This window comes from Pelophylax lessonae (genome assembly GCF_965119305.1).
Source record: "Pelophylax lessonae genome assembly, chromosome: 3".
Classification (NCBI taxonomy): domain Eukaryota; kingdom Metazoa; phylum Chordata; class Amphibia; order Anura; family Ranidae; genus Pelophylax; species Pelophylax lessonae.
Genome location: NC_138770.1, coordinates 334,239,202 through 334,255,065, shown reverse-complemented (window position 1 = coordinate 334,255,065; position 15,864 = coordinate 334,239,202). Strand labels below are relative to the sequence as shown.

The 15,864-nt window shown below is 40.3% G+C and overlaps 1 protein-coding gene across 10 annotated transcripts in view; it reads left to right on the top strand.

Annotated features, from left to right (window-relative positions):
• DST (dystonin) overlaps positions 1-15,864 on the top strand; it is a 783,726-nt gene that overhangs the window by 641,823 nt on the left and 126,039 nt on the right. For all 10 annotated transcript variants that reach the window (XM_082250079.1, XM_082250078.1, XM_082250081.1 and 7 more), the window contains 2 exons: positions 11,745-11,906; positions 15,080-15,250. In XM_082250079.1, coding sequence (XP_082106205.1) covers positions 11,745-11,906; positions 15,080-15,250 — 333 coding nt within the window. The remainder of the gene's footprint in view (positions 1-11,744; positions 11,907-15,079; positions 15,251-15,864) is intronic.

Here is a 15,864-nt window from a genome sequence, read left to right as displayed (position 1 = left end):
TGCTCAGGTGCCCCCATAGCAAGCTGCTTGCTGTGGGGGCACTGAACAGGAAGGAGGGGCCAGGATCACAGAAGAGGGACCCGAGAAGAGGAGGATCTGGGCTGCTCTGTGCAAAACCACTGCAACAGAGCAGGTAAGTATAACATGTTTGGTATTTTGCAGGAAAAAAAACAAGACTTTACAATCACTTTAAGGCCTTGTCTAAAAAGTAGAGCTAGTGCTTGTAGCAACTAAAAAAATTCTGGTTTGTTAAGTGGATTTTCCCTTTGTTTAGTGAATGAAGTGAAGTTCTGCTGACTTCCATCATCCAATCTTATGCAAGCAAAAATACATTTTTTTTTCTTTTTTCCTTGCCTGTGATTAGGTATTCTTTGAAAAGTAAATGTTTAAGATATCGACTATGCTGAAGAAAAACTCCCAGCAAAGTTGATAGCCAGAGGCGTAACTAGAACCTTCAGGGCCCCAATGCAAGAAACCATAAAGGGCCCCCCGCACCCCTGGTTGGGGCCCTTCCCTTCAAGTCTGGGGCTCTTTCCACTGATCCTGGGGCCCTTTACTCTCATTGCGGGGCCCATTATTATGGTCTCACAGCGGAATCCTTTCAAAGGTTCTGCAGTGGGCCGCCTTCCTGTCATCTTGGGGCCTCTATTGTGACACATTCCCTGCATTAGCCGGGAGGAGAGGGGAGGGAGCAAAGTGGAGGGGGGGGGGAGGGCAGCACAGTGTGGGGGGGGGACCGGGGGAGCACACAGGGGCCCAGAGACAGCCGAACACAAGTGAACTGGAGAGGAGGAGTGGCGGGGGCAGTATACAGAGGAACCGATCTCCTCCATTTTCCTCCAGTAGCTACAGGAGGAAAAATAAGGACAGGGATTTCTCTACATGCTGCCCCCGCCGCCCCTCCTATCCAGGTGTACAGGGGAGCCGCACAGGCCCCCGGGAGCATGGGGCCCGGTTGCAATTGCAACCCCTGCAACCCCTGTAGTTACGCCCCTGTTGATAGCCTATTGTAATTCAAACCCAGTGACTCTTTAAATGTATTTTAGGAAAGCCTTTGTTCTTTCGTTGGTCTGATGTTATTCTATCCTAGGATGCAACAGCACTGCTGACCTGCTTTTTAAGGAAGACAACAAAGATGCAAACAAGGCTTTTGTCATGAATCCATCAGCAAGCATGTACTTGTGAAAAGAAACTGCACAAGATGTTTTAAAATTGTATTCTTATACATATCTTAAACTGTCACTTCTACAAGCTGACATATATCCTTCTTATCTTAAGTTTACCTAAATTCTTTTTAATATTTTTAAACCCTTAGGTTAGTATTTTTCAGGGGATTACTGGGTTTATCAGTTTTAGAATAAGATAGCTGAACTTTTATGTTTTATTCATTTCTGTTTTGCACTGGTGAGACTTTGGGGTTTATTTATTAAATGCAAAGTGAGTTTTCCCTTAGCTTAGTGAATGAGGGGAAAGTTTTTTTTTTTTTTTCTTGTGTGAGATGTGTCATCCCTAAATCATCACGGACTGTGGAGAATTTGCTGGTGTTGGTCCACTGTGTTTTATCAAGTCCAAAGTCAGTGCAGCCCTCTACCAAGAAAGTCTAGAGCACTTCATGCTTCCCTTTGCTGACCAGCTTTATGGAGATGCTGATTTCATCTTCCAGCAGGACTTGGCACCTGCCCACACTGCCAAAAGTACCAATATCTGGTTTAATGATCATGGTATTGCTGTGCTTGATTGGCCAGCAAACTCGCCTGACCTAAACCCCACAGAGAATCTGTGGGGTATTGTCAAGAGGAAGATGAGAGACACCAGACCCAACAATGCAGATGAGCTGAAGGCTGTTATCATAGCAACCAGGGCTTCCATAACACTTCAGCAGTGCCACAGGCTGATCGCCTCCATGCCACGCCGCATTGATGCAGTAATTGATTCAAAAGGAGCCCCAACCAAGTATTAAGTGCATACTATACTGTTCCTTGGCATACTTTTCAGTAAGCCAACACTTCTGTATTAAAAATCCTTTTTTTTATGGTCTTATGTATTATTCTAATTTTCTGAGACACTGAGTTTTGGGTTTTCAAACGCTGTAAGCCATAATCATCAAAATTAAAAGAAAGAAGTGGTTGAAATATATCACTCTGCGTGTAACGCATCTATATAAAATATATGTTTCACTTTTTGTATTGAATTACTGAAATAAATGAACTTTTAGATGATATTCTAATTTTTTATGAGATGCACCTGTATGCTTCTACACAGTGGATGTTTCAAGTGTACGGAGATGCACACTTGCGGGCGTGGGCGGCGCAGTGGCGGATGGTGTTACATAAGACAGATAATTGCAGCAGTGAGGAGACTGTTAGGATTGCCCTAATGGTGCCTAGCGCCAACAGTGAATGGGCTGACAAAAGCCCAGGCAAAGACACTATTTCTAGTCAACATGGCGACCTGGCGCCTGGGTTTTGTTGAGCCCTGCAATAAGCTACTGGAAAAATCCCTTGCAAAGTGAAAATTCTCTTCCAAAGGTAATAGCCTATTTGCCTTTAGCAAATTAACCCATTTATATTAACACAACAGTGCTTTCTCGGGGGTAAGACATCATTCTTAGCACTGACACCATTATAGCCTAACTCTCTGGTGAAAACAAAAGGATTGATTTATTAAAAGAAAATTGGTTGTTCACTTTACCCAGGATGTTGCACTTTGCAATGGAAGTTTTTTTTCATGCACATTATTGGAGGCTGGAAGTCAGCAGAGCTTCATCTTAAAGAAAACTAGAAAACTAAGTTCTGGGGAATATTCCCCCTGCAAGGGGAACAGTCTTGCAAAGTGAACAGCCTATTTGCATTAGTAAATCAACCCTACTGACTCCAAATCTTCTCATTAGAGTGGAAATTTTAAGTGGACTGTTTACTTATAATAACATGGGTGTATTTTAGTTTTGTCTCGTGCTTGTTAGAAGGTTAAAAACCTGCTCACTCTTCTCATTTCTTCACTGGGGCTATCTTTATATAAACTGAGCAGAAATACTTATGTTAGACTGACAAGACCTAATAAGGAAAAAACCCACAGGTGGAAGGAGGTGGAAACTATGTCTCAGCATTGAGATATGTCATATTCTTCAAATCAAAAAAGGAAAAGCTTTGCAGAGTTAGGGCAAAATAACAGTATTTTCTGCACCTCCGTAGCTGCAAAGTACTGGTATCATCCAAGGAAGCTATATAGTTGGGCAATACCTTTCCTTTAACTATGTTACGTGATAACAAGACTTTGTGCCTTTTGTTAAAAAATGATGTGCTGTTATACAAAGTAATCACACACAGGAACGTAGGTTTGTTTTTTTGGGGTAGACAACTTCTCTTCAGACTTTCAGTAGGAAATAACAACCCGGAGCTTTTTCAAATATACTCGTATCTGATTAATGCCAATTTATAAAATGTTCTATCTATCTATCTATCTATCTATCTATCTATCTATCTATCTATCTATCTATCTATCTATCTATCTATCTATCTATCTATCTATCTATCTATCTATCTATCTATCTATCTATCTATCTATCTACCCATCTATCTATCTATCTATCTATCTATCTATCTATCTATCTATCTATCTATCTATCTATCTATCTATCTATCTATCTATCTATCTATCTATCTATCTATCTATCTATCTATCTATCTATCTATCTATCTATCTATCTATCTATCTATCTACCCATCTATCTATCTATCTATCTATCTATCTATCTATCTATCTATCTATCTATCTATCTATCTATCTATCTATCTATCTATCTATCTATCTATCTATCTATCTATCTATCTATCTATCTATCTATCTATCTATCTACCCATCTATCTATCTATCTATCTATCTATCTATCTATCTATCTATCTATCTATCTATCTATCTATCTATCTATCTATCTATCTATCTATCTATCTATCTATCTATCTACCCATCTATCTATCTATCTATCTATCTATCTATCTATCTATCTATCTATCTATCTATCTATCTATCTATCTATCTATCTATCTATCTATCTATCTATCTATCTATCTATCTATCTACCTATCTACCTATCTATCTATCTATCTATCTATCTATCTATCTATCTATCTATCTATCTATCTATCTATCTATCTATCTATCTATCTATCTATCTATCTATCTATCTATCTATCTATCTATACTTTTCCATATATTTATAGTACAGTATGTGATAACGTGGTGCCTGTATAGTTTCTACCAATATAAGAGAAATATGATATTCTTGAAAAGCTTTATCCAGACTGCCAAATAATTTGGGATGCTTATGAGATTAATCAGAATTCGTTGCAGATACATTTGACATTATATTTTGCATTTCCATACACTCAGTTCTGCAGTGAACAAAAACCCCTCTGACACACCCTGTTAGAAATATTGTGCAATAGTCTGCCTATTTGTGCACAATCATGTTTGGCTATTGGTGTCACCAGTGATTGGGTGGGATGGAAATGTTAATAACATTTTCAGATCACCTGTACTGGTATGGCAAACATGAGTAGGAATACCCACATTTCTGCCTTATATGTAGTAATTGGAAGATTGCCCAATACACATGGAATAGTAGATGTGCATGTTGGGCAAATTAATCTTGTTGGAGGGTGTAATTATTTTTTCCAAAATAATTGTATTCCCATGTGTATGGCTTTAGCATATGCTGTGCCCCCAATTGTTTAAATTCATTTCGCTATGTTAAATACTTGACTGCTGTAAAAAAGTGAATGGATTTTGATTTCCCCATTAATATTGATTGTTGTAGAGCACTTAACAATAGGATTGTGAATACATGACCCCAAGAGCAGCTGGTTAATATGGAGGATGTCTAGTTGGCCAGGGGGGACTAGCTAAAGCCTGGATTACTCTTGAGGCTATATTTAATCATACCCAAATCATGAATTGGATATAGAATTCTGCTCTTACAAAAGACCTCACATCTTGCTTTGGCCATACAAACTGCAATAAAGTTAAAGCAATTAACCTTTGCGGCATTAGGGTCATGTGATATCTGCGTGTTAAGCCCTATGTCTATGTTATTGCTCCTCTGTGTTCCCAAAACAAACCTTTTTCAGTTCACTAGACTCAAGATAAATATTATTTGAAACAAAGGTAGCATATCCAAGACTAAACAAATTATTTGTTGACTGATGAAATAATGTCAAGTTTTGCATTCTTCTTGCATCTGTTTATATGTTAACGATAGCAATGAGCTTTAGCATTTGGTAATATTTTATTAATGACGAAAAACAATGAATAGGAAACATAGGAAGCCCTTACAATACTTTATGCCATATGTCTTCATTCATTCACACATCAAATTTATTCGTAAATTATATAAAAAAAATACCTCCCAGTATTTAAAAAAACAAAATCTAGTGTCTGTCCAGATTTTACTGCTGAGACAAGCTCTTTTAAAGCGGTTGTATACTGCCGTAAAAAAACAAAGCAAAAAAAACAAACAAACCCTGCAAGACAAAGGGATAATGAGCTAGTATGCATCGCATACTAGCTCATTATGAAATACTTACCTTAAAACGAAGCACAGATGTCCAGACACCACTGTGGGAGCTGTCATCTCTCCCTCTGCATCTATTCCGGGCTCGGCGGCTCCGGCGATGTGTGTGGCCGGAGCTGCGATGACGTCACTCACGCACATGCGCGCGGGAGTCACTTTCGGGCAAGTAGCTGGCAAGGAACTCTGAAGGTAATAGAAGTGATTATGTGTAAATACTTGTAATAGAAGGTTCTATTGAGCTTTTTTACAATATCCTACTAAAATAATTCCTAGGTCTAGGAAGCAGGGACAGATTTAAACGTCCTGCCCCCATAGACCAGTTGTCTTGTGTGTTCTTTACTGGTAGGCATGGTGGCAGTACAGAAGCTTTCCCTATACATTGAAATGTGTTACTGACAGAAGCATGTTAAGCATAACTGCAGTGGTTGTTTGCCACCATAGTCCACTGCCTATGTTGGCTGTAAAGAAAAACTCAGTCTTGTTAGAAGGTGTGAGGCACTTTGTTAAATATTTGTCTATTGCTTTCACAGTGAAAATTAAAGTTGAGTACGCACAAGCCGAAAACGGTCAGTTCAGCAGTAACCGACTGACTTTCGGCCTGTGTGTACCATTTACGACTGGCTTCTGTCGAACGAGCATGCTGGAAAGCCAGCATCCAAACAGCGCTCACAACCAATGGCTGTGAGCTCTGATCATTGTGTGTGTCTCGCTGGGTTGGAAGGAAAAAAAATCTTTCCATGTGTACCCAGCACAATGGTATGATTTACGAAAAGCAAATAGACTGTTCATTTTGTAGGTGAAGTTGCACTCATTTTTCTCAGAGATTAATGAATGTGGTGAACCTCTGCTAATTTCCATCATACAATCATGTGCATGCAAATAGACTGTTTTTTTTTTTTTCATGCATCCGATTGAGTATTCTTCGCAAAGTGAAGCTTCACCACATTCACTAAGCTTTGGTAAAAATAAGCACAAGCACACCTGCACTTGGATAGTGCACAGTCTATTTGCCTTTAGTAAATCAACACCTAAAATCTGGTGTCCATACTGTTATGAAAAATAATCAGTTTATTTAGTAAGCCCCTGTACAAAGCAAGGGAGACAATGTACCCTTGGTTCAGTCTGTAAAAACTAATTTTTCTTTCTTTCTCATTTGTGAGGCCTTGCTAGATTTGTTTTTCATTGCAGGATCGGTAACCCCGAGTCACGCTCGGGGTGGATGTGCAGAGAGCGCAGCGGTGTTCTCTTACCTTGTCCTGGCGATCCAGCGATGATCTCTCATTGCTGAGATCGCCAGCCGAGAGTCCCGCCGCTCCTCCGTCCTCCGTCGGTCTGATCACTTCCTAGTTCCGTTCCCTGCAGCAGCAATGCTGCATGGGAGCGGAACTAGGGAGGGAAATTCAAAAAAAAAAAAAAAAAACGTTGCACAAAACACATTTTGTATTATATATATATATATAGATATATGTGTGTGTATATATATATATATATATATATATATATATATATATGCACACACACACATATATATATATATATAAAATTATATTATTGATTCAATTATAATTCATGCGTTATATTATATATATATATATATATGTGTGTATATATATATATATATATATATATACACACACACATATATCTATATACAATATATAATGCATGAATTATAATCTAATCAATAATATAATTTTATTATATATATTAAATAATAAAATAATATTATTGATTCGATTATAATTCGTGCGTTTGTGTTTCAAATTTATCACATCTGGGATGTCTACTAGACTCTTGTTTTGGTCAGGTTTAAGTCAGTAATTACTAAGAATTGTAGGCCTATAATACATAACGCCAAATTTCCATGAAAAGAATTGTACCGCTTTTGGTATGTAATTCCTGACATAATCATACCGCCAGGGAGGTTAAGTGTACTATTTGCTGACCTCATCAGAGGAGTGGAGGAAAGGTAAACTGAGGAATCTGCTTACATCACTTGATGCTGCCTTCTACTTGTCACTGCTTTTGGATAGAGCATGGAAGGAATTTAAACCCTGTCAGTTGTTTTTTTTCCATCCTAGTCATGTCAAGGACATTTTTCTTCATTCCTTGTTTTAAAGACACAACAAGAAGTAATTGGACATCTCTGCAAAGCAAGAGATAATTCACACAAGACAGATGTCACCAAAACAGATGCAGCCTTTGGAATATTTACCCTCGCTTCTTGTTTTGGTGACAACTTGGAAATTTTTGGTATCCCATCTTTTTCTGACTCTGGAAAAGGTCCTTAATTTAGTGCACTATGTGCTGGTCGCATCCTAGGAGTGGGGGAAGGGTAAGCTGAAAAGTGGGTTCTGTGTGATCTTTGCTTCCTCATATCACTTGATGCTTCCTTCTCTATGTCACTTTTTACAGTTTTAGTAGACCAGGAGCTGCAGTTCAGAACAGTTAAACTAAGATATTGGCATGCATTTTATCTATGAAAAATGCATTTATAGTGTAGCAGTTTTTCCAGGCCTTGTGCCTGATATGGGTCTGCCATTGTTACCGGACACATCTCCAACACTTTTGAGTTGTGAACCCAGGTGTGAGAACTGAGACAATGACCATTCTGGCATCTTTGGTTTGTTTGCTTTATTGTATTTGGGGATGGGAGAAGGGAATGAGTGGGATACTCCACTGGCTCAACTAGGTACACTTTGGGACACTTGAAGAAAAATGCCTGTTGGCGCTGTCTTGATGCCAGCTGAATGCCGACCAGCACTTTCTGACTCCTATAGATACTGTAGTACTGAAACTGTGCTGGAACCTCGACTTTAACTCAGAACATCCAGGACTGTAGAACACTTGACTCCTGACACTGTTTTAGCTCAAAAGTCACTGAACAGGTCCCTCCAGCCCTGCACTGGCTGAGGTTGCTCTGTGTAGATACTTGTGCTGCTGCAACTCTTAATTTGTACACTCCACACTGTACACTGACTCTTCAGGGCCCAAACTACAGGCGCCCCCTTTCACACTTCAGGGTCCTCTACCTAGGTACCCCCTCTAATACTTCAGGGTCCTCTGACTAGGCACCCTCTTTAACCGCTAGCTGACTCCTGGATACCTAGAACCTTCTCTGGAGTGGTCCCCTCTGACACTAGGCAGACCCCCAGGGGCAGTCCACAGTACTCACGACCTTTGTAGGCTTTCCTGGAACTGGACCCCTCTCTCTCTCTCCGCTGGTTCTCAGCACACCGGATCCCCTCTGCAGCTCAGCTTCACACTCTCTGGATTCCCAGGCCGCCACTCGGGACACCCGCTTCCTCTGACAGGAGGAGAGACAGCTGTACTCTCCCTCCTGGGACTCTGCTTCCGGCCAAAAACGCTGCGCCATGCGTTCCCTTCAAACTTATACCCACTCCCAGAATCCTCTGTGGCAGAATCTGCCTTCTGGGGTAGATACAAGCCTGACTGAGCCACTGATTGGGTTTCCTCCACTGCCCTATGAGAATCCTCTCACAGAGCCAGTGGGGAGACTCCCCTCTCAGTAACCACACCTTGGAGACATGACAGTCAAGCTGAAATTATGGCCCTGCTGTTAAGCAGCCAAGGCCCACTATACTTTACCTAGCACCTACCTGTAGGGTGCTACAATAGTAATTCTTGTTATTCTTGCTTAGTTTTTCTGCAGTTAGTATCCCAGATTCTGTACACTTTAATGTGGCAACATTGCTTGTGAACAGTTCTCACATGGCGCAATATGTTGGCACAATGCCAACAATATGGGTTCCTTATTTGTCTTTACTGTAGGCAAGAATACTGTTAGAAATAATGTGTCCCTGTTCAGCCTACCTGACAACCCCCCCCCCATGGTTCCTTATTTGTCTTTACTGTAGGCAAGAATACTTTTAGAAATGATGGGTCCCCGTTCAGCCTACCTGACAGAGAATCCTCCCTTTCCCGAACATATCAAAGAATATTTTCACTAAAAGTACACTAAAATCTTTATTGGCAGACAGAAACACAATTCCTGCTAAATCTCAAAGACAAAACTGCATTAAGTTAATAAATAAAAATCTGTATGCGAATAAGGTCTTATGGATCCTTTTGGGGAGTTTTTTATTATGTGGTTGGAGCTGTTTGCAGGCAGTCTATGTTGCGCTATGGGGGTGCCAGCGGCTGTACAAAAGGAGCCACAGGTCCTCATTTGACAGATGTACAAGTGCAGGTGTATGGCCCCGAAACCCAGACAGTGTGCATTAGGGACCCAACACCTGCACTTGTCACATTAGGACCTGCAACTCTGTATGGTTGCTTTGTCCCCTTAGAGTAACAGGCAGCTCCAGCTGCCTAAACAAACAGTTATTCACACTTTGTGGGCCAGAGAACCCATGTGAATGAGTCCTTACATTTTTTTTTATTATTATGTTTTACAATTTTATTTAAATTAATTGTTTACAATTTTTTAATATTTTTTTTACATTTATTTTAAAATTCTTATTTACATTTTTTTTTTTACAACACTGGCTTTGATGAAATATAAGGGGTCCAAATGGAGCTCTGATGTCTCACTTTTGAGACAGAGAAAGGTACTGAGGACACAGTCTTCAATCTCTATCTCTGCACCCTAAGGTGCAGATCAATAATAGGAATGATGTGGAATTCTCTTCCGCAAGCAGTCGTATCAGCGGGGAGCATTGATAGTTTCAAAAAACTATTGGATGGACACCTTAAAGACCACAACATACAGGGGTATACAATGTACGGTTAAAAGCAAACACACACACATAGGTTGAACTGGATGGACTTGTGTCTTTTTTCAGCCTCACTAACTATGTAACTATGTAACTATGTAAGGAAGAGCCCTACACAGTGTCCCTGTTCATTTACAAACTGAAAGTGGTTATAAAGGCAAAAGTCAATTTTTCTTCCTAAAATCAAAAAGATGTTTATGCTTACAGGCCCCTTACCTCCACTTCTGGGGTGCTTCTTCTCTTCTGTAAGTGCCACCATAGCAAGCCGGCTGCAATGGGGGCACTCGGGCAGGTGCACTCCCAAGACACACAGTCTCTTCGTAGACACAAACAGTGTGACTCTTCCCTGCCCCTCGCTCTGTCCTCACAGGATTTGATTGAAAGCAGCAAGGAGACAATGGCTCATACCACTGCCTCTGTGTACTGTGAGAGCAGGGAGAGAATAGATTGCTGCTGCAGATTGGAACTGTGCTGGATCGAGAAAGGACTCAAGTAGGTGTTTAATGTAGGAAAGACATTGAGGTAAAACATGTCTTGCCTTAAGAACCACTTTAAGCATATCCCCTGTGGCCCTACCTGTGGCAGCTGAAATCTGGTGGGAGGGAAAAGGAGAAAAATCTAGCTTTTAGCTGCCACAGAGGGAGCCACAGAGGATTGGTTCCAGTTTATGCCCCCCCCCCCCCACTGCACTGATTACACCCCCCCTGTCCAGGATCCCTTTCCTTTTGCTTGTCAGCTCCCCAGACCTCCCTGTTGAACTAATGAGGCCCGGACTCCATATAGGAGGGCCAGCTGTACCCCCATATCGTTGACCCTGACTGTAGGTATTACGCTTTAACTCATTCTAAGTAATCATTTCATCTCTAGATTTAACATAATGCATAATCCAAAAACTCAACAAAGTAGGTTCTTTGTTCTTCAACCACAACCAGGATTGTAAGCCTATTTTAATGCAAAGTATTTATGATTAACACAATACAACACTCTCAGACTACTATAAAACTAATTACGTGTTGGTGGTGTTGTTTAGAGCAAATGTGTGCTGAGGGAACATGTAGGTTACCCTTGCTGGCCACAATGCCAGTAGCCCGGTTTTCATATTAAGTCAAAGACTTCAATACTTTTTACATCATTCATACGTTGGCACACAGATTAAATACTTTTTCTTGGTCAATGACTGAAAAATATTCAAACCAGAGACAACCAAGCAACTAGCATTTTCATTAGTAGGTCAGAAATAGCAGCCTTTGTGATTTTTTTCAGTACAGATGTATTTTAAGTATAACTAATAGTATAGTAGTTACATCCCACAGCGATGAAGCATCAACGAAAACGGTGTTCTTTATATCTAGTAAACTATTATGAATATAATTAAGGCACAGGGGGAAAAAAATTATCAGCACAAAAGACTTATTCAAAGTATTTTTTAAACTTTTCAGGCTTTCCAGAAAGAAGAAATTGAACCCCTTCAAGCTCGACTACAAGAGGTGAACTGGCTAGGTCAGGGGCTTGTTCAAAGTGCTACGAAAAACACCAGCACCCAGAATTTAGAACACGATCTGGAGGAAGTCAACACAAGGTGGAATACTCTGAACAAAAAGGTACCGACTTCAGCTTTGTTTTTGTGTCTTATTTCAGCACTTTCCTATTGTTCTTCTTTTCTGAGTTATGTGCTAAATATTCCCTTTCATGTCTGGGCACTTATTCAAGACTGTGCTTATTTTGTTCTTGCTCAGACATCCAGTGTCCCTGCGTGGCTTACTTCTGTATTGTATACAAGATGTCATGTTGCTAGCTAGCTAGTCAGCTGTGCTGGTTTTATAAATTTGGCACAATTGCAAAGCTCCCTTAAATGGGTACTCATTTTTTGGTGGAGATTTTCTGTTTTAATGATTATGTTTTTTGTTATTTGAATATGTTATCAGTAAGCATTTCAATATGCTTTTTTAATGCATATGCAATATGCTACAAAGTAAGAAATACTTTCTCACAGGAAGACCGATGTCAATAAAACAGATATCACTATAGGAATGTTTACCCTAACTTTGGATGACCACTTGGAAATCTTGTGATTTCCATTACTTTCCATCTTTGACAATTGTACCAGGACAAATCAAGAATGGTGAATCCCCCCCCAGGGGACCACAGTCATTAATAAATACTTGACAGGGGTTCCAGTCCTTTCCTACCCTATCCCAAATAGCACAGCACAGTGCCTTAATGGTTAGCATTTCTGCTTTACAGTACTGGGGTCATGGAGTTTGCAAGTTCCCCTGGATACCTTTCTAAATTGGCCCTTGTAAGTCTATGTGTATGTATGCATGTGTGATATGAACATTAGATGATAAACTCCTTGATGGCAGAAACAGGTGTGAATATTTGGTATATAAAATGCTTTGTAAATTGTTGGTGCTATATAAATGCTCGTAATAAATAAAACATACACTTTAGGGTGCTTATTGACATTTACAGTGCATTCATAAAGTATTCAGACCCCCTTCACTTTTTCAATTTTTTTATGCAGCCTGATACTACAGCTGTTTATATTAATTTTTGTTCTTATCAATCTACAATCAGTACAACATAATGACAAAGTGAAAACCGCATTTTAGAAATGTCTGTGAATTTTTTAAAAGAAAAAAATGAAATATTACATGTACCTAAGTAAGTGTTTTGCACTGAGCAGAGGCTTCTGTCTAGCCACTCTGCCTCAGAGCCCAGATTGGTGGAGGGCTGCAGTGATGGTTGTCCTTCTGGAGCTCTGTCAGGGTGACCATCTCGTTCTTGATCACCTCTCTTACTAAGGCTCTTCTCCCCCGATTGATCAGTTTGGCCAGATGACCAGCTCTTGGAAGAGTCCTGGTTCTGCTTTTTTTGTTTGAGAATTGTGGAGGCCACTGTGCTCTTTGGAACCTTCAGTGTAGAAGAAATTTTTTTGTAGCCTTCCTCAGTTCTGTGCGTTGCAATAATCCTGTCTCTGAGCTCTGCAGGCAGTTCCTTTGACCTTGTAGCTTCTGCTCTGATACAGTATGCATTGCCAGCTATACGGTTTTTTATAGAGAGGTGTGTGCCTTTCCAAATCATGGCCAATCGATTTATTTTACCACATGAGGACTCCAGTCAAGGTGTACAAACATTTCAGCAAAGATTAAGTGAAATGGGAGGCACCTGAGCTAAATGTCAAGTGTTGTTGCAAAGGGTCTGAATACTTATGCCAATGTGATATTTCAAGAATAAGTCCAGGCAAAACCTAACTAACGCTAAACCCGCTCTGTGCCACATTCTAAACCTAATCTATCTAACCCTGTAAAGCAAAAATTGCTGTACTTACCTTTTCTGCACCTGATCCGGTCCGGTCTCCAGCGACGGAAGCTGTGTGCAGGAGAGGAATGACAACGGCTGTGAAATTAAGTGACGTCACCCATATACTTACTATGGGGCTTCTGCTGTCGAGTGACTTTCCTGCACTCGCCTCCACACTGAAGCCGCCGCTGACAGCTTAGCGTGGGACTGGACCGGATCGGCTGCAGGATAGGTAAGTACAGTGATTTTCCTTTACAGGGTTAGATAGATTGGTTTTAGAATGTGGCACAGAGCAGGTTTAGTGTTGGTTAGGTTTTCCCTGGACCTATCCTTTCAGTTTTTTCTTTTTCAAACATTTGCAAACATTTCTAAAGTTCTGTTTTCATTTTGTCATTATTGGATACTGAGTGCAGATTGAGAAAAAAATGATTTGAACAACTGTAGTATCAGGCTGCAACATAACAAAATTGAACAATTGAAGGGTGTTTTAATAATTTATGGATGCACTGGAGATAATAGCTTCCAAAAGTCTGCAATTTTACATGTTTGTACATCAGCCAGAAAGTCTCTGGTGTGCCCCTAGCAGACACCCTTGGAAAAGCTGCATCACAAAGGACAGGTAATCATCAGAATTGAATTTTTCAACCTATATCTTTTATACTTTTGTCACACTAAGAACCGCACTGGTGTTGATTGCAATTTACATACAGTACAGTAAATATACAGCAGTAGCAGCCGGTCCATAAGGGGCGTAGGGGCGCCGCCCCCTAATCTCTATGCGTCGGCCCCTAATCTCCATGCGGGTGCCGGACGCATAGAGTTCTGCATGGGTTTTTTTTTTTTTTTTCTTGAAGCACATGATTAGAGCCAGAGGCTCTAATTGGCTTCAAAAAGGTTGGGCTTGGAGTTTGCACTGAGCCCGAAGCCTACCCGCTTGTGACATTAGTGAATAAACATTCGCTATTGTCTTCCTGGATCTCCTCCTGGGCAAACCGGACAGGAAGCGGGTCCTAAGACCAGATTGACTGGGAGGAGAAGCGACAGGATTGGCCCGGGAGAAGAAGCTGGGGAAGCTGCCGAAGCCGCCCGCGACCAGGATGGGGTGAGTGCGGGGCTGTGGGGCTGGCGAGGAGGGGGGGTTTGTTTGCCGCCCCCCCAAAAAAAAAATTGAGCACCAGCTGCCACTGATTTGTAGATTAGAATAGGATTGCCCATGTTTAAATGTGTTGTTATAAAAAGGTCTTTGTCACTCAGCTCGTGAAAGAGTGCTGGCCTAATGGAGGGGTAACTACAGCCTTTAAAAAGTAAATTTATTTTTCCTCTTATAAAAAAAACATGCACTAGCCAAGATAATAAATGAAGGAGTATAGTGGGAGTTTTCAAACTAAAAAATAAGGCTATAGCTGACATATTCTGTTCTGTCTGATATGTTTACAATATGTTAGACTAAAGAAAACCTTTTCTTTTGTAGGTTGTTCAGCGTGCAGCCCAACTACAAGAAGCTCTCCTCCAATGTGGACGATTTCAAGATGCAATTGAATCTATACTGAGCTGGCTTGCGGACACAGAGGAGCTTGTGGCAAATCAGAAGTCACCATCTGCTGAATTCAAGGTGGTCAAAGCTCAGATTCAGGAGCAAAAGGTACTAGAGCAGTTTTCAGCTGAAACATAATAGCTGCTCATGCTTTTTATGAGTAAACGTACTTAGTTCTTTTCCATACTACAACAAAGCAAATATATTCATGTCACCTAAAACATGCAAGCCTAAAGAAGTTAGAATTTTGATCCATTTATGGCTGTTCTTGTTAATTAGCAAGCAATCTAACTATTAAGTATGAGTTGGAAAACTCCGCGCCTCGGGCTTAATTGGATATATAGTAAAGACTGCTGCCTCCCTATAATATAGTCCAAAGACTATATGGTGTGTAAGAAAGAGGTAGGGGGTGGCGCTGTCTAATATTCCAAGAAAAGGGGGTTATTTGTTAGTGCTATCACTAGTCACATGTAACAGGTATAGACCCAATATATAAATGAGGTAGCTATTGTGTCAAAGTGCCAAGTATGTGTAATTCACCTTTAAGGTGCCTAATGCTGTACATATAAAAAAAAAAAAAAAAAAAATGGATGTAAATGACACTTGAATGTCAGGTAAAATATTGCACAAGTGTGATATAACCAATAAATAATTATAACCGTGCATAAGTGATATATCTATATAAAGTGACAAGTGCTAAAGTGAATGCTGACAATAATAAT